The sequence below is a fragment of the Musca autumnalis genome, unplaced genomic scaffold, assembly GCF_047663935.1.
Source record: "Musca autumnalis isolate F117 unplaced genomic scaffold, ASM4766393v1 scaffold_3, whole genome shotgun sequence".
Lineage (NCBI taxonomy): Eukaryota > Metazoa > Arthropoda > Insecta > Diptera > Muscidae > Musca > Musca autumnalis.
In genome coordinates, this window is record NW_027411866.1 from 26,354,669 (window position 1) to 26,362,522 (window position 7,854).

The 7,854-nt window shown below is 37.5% G+C and overlaps 1 protein-coding gene across 1 annotated transcript in view; it reads left to right on the forward strand.

Moving 5' to 3' along the window:
* Positions 1-5,684, forward strand: part of LOC141398111 (uncharacterized) — a 26,272-nt gene extending 20,588 nt beyond the window's left edge. The window contains exons 4-6 of the mRNA XM_073975341.1: positions 97-110; positions 156-296; positions 3,681-5,684. Coding sequence (XP_073831442.1) covers positions 97-110; positions 156-296; positions 3,681-5,543 — 2,018 coding nt within the window. The 3' untranslated portion in view covers positions 5,544-5,684. The remainder of the gene's footprint in view (positions 1-96; positions 111-155; positions 297-3,680) is intronic.
* Positions 5,685-7,854: the final 2,170 nt, after the last annotated feature.

Here is a 7,854-nt window from a genome sequence, read left to right on the forward strand (position 1 = left end):
CCCTCAGAAGATCTCTTAAGAAGTTCATTCTATAGAATTCCTTTTACATACCATATTTTTTATACATTTTAATTCTAGTCTTTCTTTTTATTATAGACCCATGCAATATGGTTAGTGAGGTGGTGTATTCCCCCTAAAGGACATAAATATTTTAGTTAACTAACATGTTTCAAACGACAAATTGTCGTTTATGTATTGAGTGCTGTAGTGACCCACAGCAGCAACGAAGTCTATTTGATGAACATGGTTTGAAGAATGAGATATACGATTTAATTGTTAAATATTTTTCGCCACAGGTAAGTAAAGATATTGAATATAAATAGGGATTAAAATTGTTTTTTAGACCCTTTCTCAAAGAGAGGGTGCTTCTATTGATCCTTTCAGAAGGAAATGGTGCTTCTATTGCTCCTTTCAGAAGGTAAGAGTGCTTCTATTGATCCTTTCAGAAGGTAAGGGTGCTTCTATTGATCCTTTCAGAAGGAAATGGTGCTTCTGTAGACCTTTTCTGAAGGAAAGGGTGCTTCTGTAGAATTTTTCTGAAGGAAAGGGTGCTTCTGTAGACCTTTTCTGAAAGGAAGGGTGCTTCTGTAGACCTTTTCTGAAAGAAAGGGTGCTTCTATTGACCCTTTCCGAAGGAAAGAGGGCTTCTATTGACCCTTTCAGAAGGAATGGGTGCTTCTATTGATTCTTTCAGAAGGTAAGAGTGCTTCTATTGATCCTTTCAGAAGGTAAGGGTGCTTCTATTGATCCTTTGAGAAGGAAAGGGTGCTTCTGTAGAACTTTTCTGAAGGAAAGGGTGCTTCTGTAGACCTTTTCTGAAAGGAAGGGTGCTTCTGTTGACCTTTTCTGAAAGAAAGGGTGCTTCTATTGACCCTTTCAGAAGGAAAGGGTGCTTCTATTGACCCTTTCAGAAGGAAAGAGGGCTTCTGTAGACCTTTTCTGAAGGAATGGGTGCTTCTATTGATCCTTTCAGAAGGAAAGGGTGCTTCTACTGATCCTTTCAGAAAGCAAGGGTGCTTCTGTAGACCTTTTCTGAAAGAAAGGGTGCTTCTGTAGAACTTTTCTGAAAGAAAGGGTGCTTCTGTAGATCTTTTCTGAAAGAAAGGGTGCTTCTATTGACCCTTTCAGAAGGAAAGAGGGCTTTTGTAGACCTTTTCTGAAGGAAAGGGTGCTTCTGTAGAACTTTTCGGAAGGAAAGGGTGCTTCTATTTATCCTTTCAGAAAGAAAGGGTGCTTCTATTGATCCTTTCAGAAGGAAAGGGTGCTTCTATTTATCCTTTCAGAAAGAAAGGGTGCTTCTATTGATCCTTTCAGAAGGAAAGGGTGCTTCTATTGATCCTTTCAGAAGGAAAGAGGGCTTTTGTAGACCTTTTCAGAAAGAAAGGGTGCTTCTATTGATCCTTTCAGAAAGAAAGGGTGCTTCTGTAGACCTTTTCTGAAAGAAAGGGTGCTTCTGTAGACCTTTTCTGAAAGAAAGGGTGCTTCTGTAGACCTTTTCTGAAAGAAAGGGTGCTTCTGTAGACCTTTTCTGAAAGAAAGGGTGCTTCTGTAGACATTTTCTAAAAGAAAGGGTGCTTCTGTAGACCTTTTCTGAAAGAAAGGGTGCTTCTGTAGACCTTTTCTGAAAGAAAGGGTGCTTCTGTAGACAGTTTTCTAAAAGAAAGGGTGCTTCTGTAGACAGTTTTCTAAAAGAAAGGGTGCTTCTGTAGACCTTTTCTGAAAGAAAGGGTGCTTCTGTAGACCTTTTCTGAAAGAAAGGGTGCTTCTGTAGACCTTTTCTGAAAGAAAGGGTGCTTCTGTAGACCTTTTCTGAAAGAAAGGGTGCTTCTGTAGACCTTTTCTGAAAGAAAGGGTGCTTCTGTAGACCTTTTCTGAAAGAAAGGGTGCTTCTGTAGACCTTTTCTGAAAGAAAGGGTGCTTCTGTAGACCTTTTCTGAAAGAAAGGGTGCTTCTGTAGACCTTTTCTGAAAGAAAGGGTGCTTCTGTAGACCTTTTCTGAAAGAAAGGGTGCTTCTATTGATCGTTTCAGAAGGAAAGGGTGCTTCTATTGATCGTTTCAGAAGGAAAGGGTGCTTCTATTGATCGTTTCAGAAGGAAAGGGTGCTTCTGTTGATGCTTTCTGAAGAAAATTGTGCTTCTATTGATTCTTTCTTGAGGAAAGAGTATTTCTATTGATCCTTTCTGAAGGAATGGGTGCTTCTATAGATCTTTTCTGAAGGAATGGGTGCTTCTATTGATTCTTTCTGAAGGAAAGTTTCCTTCTGTGGGCCCTTTCTGAAGAAAAGGTTCCTTCTATGATTCCTTTCTGAAGGAAAGGTTCCTTCTATGGTTCCTTTCTGAAGGAAAGGTTCCTTCTATGGTTCCTTTCTGAAGGAAAGGTTCCTTCTATGGTTCCTTTCTGAAGGAAAAGTTCCTTCTATGGTTCCTTTCTGACGGAAAGGGTGCTCATATTGAAACTTTGTCAAGGAAAGGTTCCTTTCATAGACCCTTTCTGAAGGGAAGGGTATCTCTACAGAACCTTTCTGAAGTAAAGGGTCCTTATATGGACTCTTTCTGAAGGAAAGGGTCCTTATATAGACTCTTTCTGAAGGAAAGGGTACTTCTATAGCCTCCTTCTGCAGGAAAGGGTGCTTCTATAAACACCTTCAGAAGGAATGGGAGCTTCTTTAGACATTTTTTTGAAGGAAAGGGTGTTTTATAAACCATTTATGAAGGAAAGGTTATTTCTATAGACCCTATCTGAAGTAAAGAGTAGTTCTATAGACCCTTTCTGTAGAAAGGGTGCTTCTATTGACCTTTTCTGAAGGAAAGGCTCCTATGGGTCTTTTCTGAAGGAAAGGTTCCTTCTATGGACCCTTTCTGAAGGCAAGGTTCCTTCTATGCACCCTTTCTGAAGGAAAGGTTCATTCTATGGTCCGTTTCTGAAGGAAAGGGTGGTCCTATTGAATCTTTCTCAAGGAAAGGTTCCATCTACAGTCCTTTGCTGAAGGGAAGGTTCCTTCTATGGACCCTTTCTGAAGGGTCCTTCTATAGACGCTTTCTGAAGGGAAGGGTACTTCCAGAGAACCTTTCTGAAGTAAAGGGTCCATCTATAGACTCATTCTGAAGGAAAGTTTATTTCTATAGACATTTTTTTTTAAGGAAAGGGTGCTTCTTTTTTCTTTCTGAAGGAAAGGCTGCGGGTATTCTCTTGGGCGACGCTGTTCTATAGAACCTTTCTGAAGGAAAGGGTGCTTATGAAGACCATTTCCGAAGGAAAGGGTGCTAATAAAGACCCTTTCTAAAAGAAAGGGTGCTTATAAAGAACCTTTCTAAAAGAAAGGGTGCTTATAAAAATCATTTCTGAAAGCAAGGGTGCTGAAGATACCCTTTCTGAAAAAAGGAAAGGTTGCTTATATTGACCCTTTCTGAAGGAATGGTGGAATGGTTGCTTATATTGAACCTTTCTGATGGAAAGGGTGCTTATATTGACCCTTTTTAAATAATTGGTCTGTTCCAGAACTGCAAGAATCTACTAATTTTTCCGATAACATGAAGGAAAAAATGCTATCGTAGTAGAAAGTAGTAGCTTCATGCAGGTTCTGGAGCAGAACATATTTTTTTTATATCCCCTATAATTTGATTTAGTTCCCCAATCTCCGAATTAAAGAACATTTCATCTCTCCCTTTCTTTCTTGCAGTTTTTGGACTGGGATAACTGTAAACATTTAACCTGTATATGCCTCAAATGCTGGACTCACATTTCGGAATTTAATAACTTTCAACAAACCATATATAAGGCACATGTGAAACTAAGTGACTCAACTATAAACATAAAGGCGGAACCAGCAGATCCTTATCCATCCATTACCAATATTGATATAAAATCGGAACTAGAAGATCAATATCCATTCGTACCCACTGTAAAACAGGAATTCATTGCCATAGAGAGTAATCAGAACACTTTGGAATATTCTCAAACTAATCAAGAATCTGTTAGAGTCAAATCGGAGCGAGAGGAAGTGGAAAATGTTAATACATCCAAGCATACTTTTACTATAAATAAAAAACAAGCAGGGATAGCCATAACTAATTACAAGAATAGCTTGGAAGAAAGTCATTTAGGCTGGCTTGGAGTTAAATTTGAAACAAAACAAATTGAAAACAATAATGTAAAAACCTTAAAAGATTATGAAACCAATCAAAAAACAATTGGTCAGAAATTCCAACAAGAAGCTGAAAATGAAAAAGAACAACCATGTTTAGGACCTTTGGTTATAGATGAGTCTAATCATCTATCCGATGGGGATATTATTTTAGATATAACTGAAGATGAAGAAGAATCTGTCTATGATATAAGTCATGATGAGGAAGACTTTTCCTATACGGCAAATTCAGCTATTTTAAATGAAAATATGGAATCCACAGAAGAAGATATTGATGTATGTTCTAGTGGTAGGGATATGATGAGGGAAACTTCTTCTACTGAAGAGGTAGATGAAAATTCCAATATATGCCATGACAATGAGAAGACTATCGCTAAAAAGAAACGCCCTCCAGATTTTAGCTATCGAAGTAATTTAAAACGCCTCAAAACAGTTGAAGAATTCGATAACTTAATATCCGAATGGAAACCCAAACTAGAATGTGTCTTGTGCCAAGAGGAATATGCCACATTTTCCCTTTTATTGGGACACTTTGAGAAAGAACATAACCCAGAACCATGTTTCATAGAATGCTGCAAAATTAAACTCTATCGACGTCATGAAATTGAACAACACATTTACTATCATCAACAAAAGGGTGCCTTTAAATGTGACATTTGCTGTAAATGTTTTACAACACGAAGTTACCTCCGAAAACACCTTTCCTTTGATCATTTAGATGCTTCAAAGGAAGCCACGTTTAAATGTGATAAATGTAATAAAATGTTCACTGATATTTCCAACTTAAACAAACACAAAACATATTGCCTCAGGAATGGAAAAGATTTTGCAGAGCAGAACAAATCTCACAAATGCATGGAATGTGATAAAACCTATAAAACTCGTGCCACTTTGGGAAAACATCGTAGAAGGGTTCATAGAACACCAACAACAACCATAGCCAAGGAACGTTTCAAATGCAATATTTGTGATAGAGATTTCTTTGATAGACAAGCTCTAAAAGATCACATGAGTGTCCATACGGGAGAGCCGGCAAAAGCCTGTGCATTTTGTACTAAAACGTTCATAACTCGCGTTGAGCTATATTATCATTTGAATAAATTCCATTACCAAGAATGGCAACAAAAGCAGCGAGAGAAAATTAAACAATCAAAAGAGAAAAAGCTCTACAAATGCAGTCAGTGTGAGAAATCTTATCAATCGCCCTTGGGCCTAAAGGAACACGAACTAAGCCATAAGGGAATTTTGAAATATCCTTGTAAATTATGCTCCAAACAGTTTAAGTACAGTTCAAATCGTTCCGCTCACTTTAAAAGGGTACATGGCAAAGCAAATGAGGGAAAACTCCAAGCAAATTGTTCTTCTGAAGAACATGTGGATAGCCAAAAAGAAAATTGATATTTGAAGAGTATTAAATGGAATTTCGAATTTCATATTTAAGTTATTTTTTTCTAATTCTAATTTGTATATTTAAGTTTGTTATATCAATGAATTTCAGAATGAATATTGAATGAATGAAAATTAGTCGTTAAAAATAAATCTTTTTTATTTCTTTTTTTATATTTTTATTTTACAACCTGCACGAACCCAGTTTCAAAGACGAGGAAGCCACGACCTTCAATCTACCACTTCAGAAAATCGCCGAAACTCCCCTTTTGACGTTCCAGAGATAATATTCTGACATGTAAATATGATACAAAAACGTACTTCGAAAATGGTGATACCTACAAACGCAAGGGGCCTCAAAATCCAGATCATATATAAGTAGTCTGGTTAGCGGACGCCACCCTTGTGCATTTTGAAAAAGTACACGTACTTTGAAAATGGTGATATAAGCGAATATCTGGATGATAAGACATTAGTCAGATTTGAAAAAAACTTCGAGAATGGTGCTTCTTTATACCCTTTCTGAAAGAAAGGGTGCTTCTTTAGACCCTTTCATAAAGAAATGGTGCTTCTTTAGACCCTTTCATAAAGAAAGGGTGCTTCTTTAGACCCTTTCATAAAGAAATGGTGCTTCTTTAGACCCTTTAATAAAGAAAGGGTGCTTCTTTAGACCCTTTCATAAAGAAATGGTGCTTCTTTAGACCCTTTCATAAAGAAAGAGTGCTTCTTTAGACCCTTTCATAAAGAAATGGTGCTTCTTTAGACCCTTTAATAAAGAAAGGGTGCTTCTTTAGACCCTTTCATAAAGAAATGGTGCTTCTTTAGACCCTTTCATAAAGAAAGGGTGCTTCTTTAGACCCTTTCATAAAGAAATGGTGCTTCTTTAGACCCTTTCATAAAGAAAGGGTGCTTCTTTAGACCCTTTCTGAATGAAAGGGTGCTTCTTTAGACCCTTTCTGAATGAAAGGGTGCTTCTTTAGACCCTTTCTGAATGAAAGGGTGCTTCTTTAGACCCTTTCTGAATGAAAGGGTGCTTCTTTAGACCCTTTCTGAATGAAAGTCTGCTTCTTTAGACCCTTCCTGAAAGAAAGGGTGCTTCTTTAGACCCTTTCTGAAAGAAAGGGTGCTTCTTTAGACCCTTCCTGAAAGAAAGGGTGCTTCTTTAGACCCTTTCTGAACGAAAGTGTGCTTCTATAGACCCTTCCTGAAAGAAAGGGTGCTTCTTTAGACCCTTCCTGAAAGAAAGGGTGCTTCTTTAGACCCTTTCTAATAGAAAGGGTGCTTCTTTACACCCTTCCTAAAAGAAAGGGTGCTTCTTTACACCCTTCCTAAAAGACAGGGTGCTGCTATAGACCCTTTCTGAACGAAAGTGTGCTTCTATAGACCCTTTCTGAACGAAAGTGTGCTTCTATAGATCCTTTCTGAAAGAAAGGGTGCTTCTTTTGTTGCGGGAGGGCGAACCGAAACTCATTAAATCCACTTTTCAAGAACCATCATGCCAAAGTGGTTACTCTACCCTATTGTTTCCTTGGTGTTGAATGCAGAATATGTTGTTGTTCCTCTGGACTGAATCCACTGACGGTGACTCCAGGAGGGCGATCAGTTGAATGCAAGGGAATTGGGGGTACAAGAATTCTGCAAAGAAAAAGAGTTATTGATTACAAATTGTTGCATTTGGAGGTAAAGAAAGTATACACACAACAAAACTGCAAAAGAACTAGAAACAGCACAGACTGGAGATGATAGGTATGCGCCGACGACTATACGTTGGAAAATATATAATGCCCGCAGTAACATCTTTAATAAAATATAATTGTTCCAAGTCGTAGTTATTTGTTTCTGTCGGAATTTAACAACTTATTTTTTTCCTCGAGAATGAAATGTATGTGTTTGGTTTTGTTTATAAAGTTCTAATGACAGCTGTCAATGAAAAGCTCAGCCATCAAAAGTTTTACTACGTTGTTACACCGGTACTAATTAGTACAGGGTTGCTACGTATGCCATTTTTCCATCCCTAAAGGGATATGGCGATAGCGCCAATTTAACGTAAATGTATTGTTTTTCGTATTTAAATTTAATAGGCTGAAAAGAGACAAATAGAATAGAAAAAGGAGACAATGTAAAAAAAAGCACTGGAAATTAGGTTTTGAGTGGGATATCTCGTAATAAAAGAAGAAAATTTGGGAAATCCGCCATCATATTTGTGGGAATTAATGAAGTAAAACATCGAGAACAGTGACGGATAAGATATTATTTAAAAGCGTTTTTATATGTGACATCGTGCAGAAACACCAAAAAAATATAAAATTCATATACCAATATT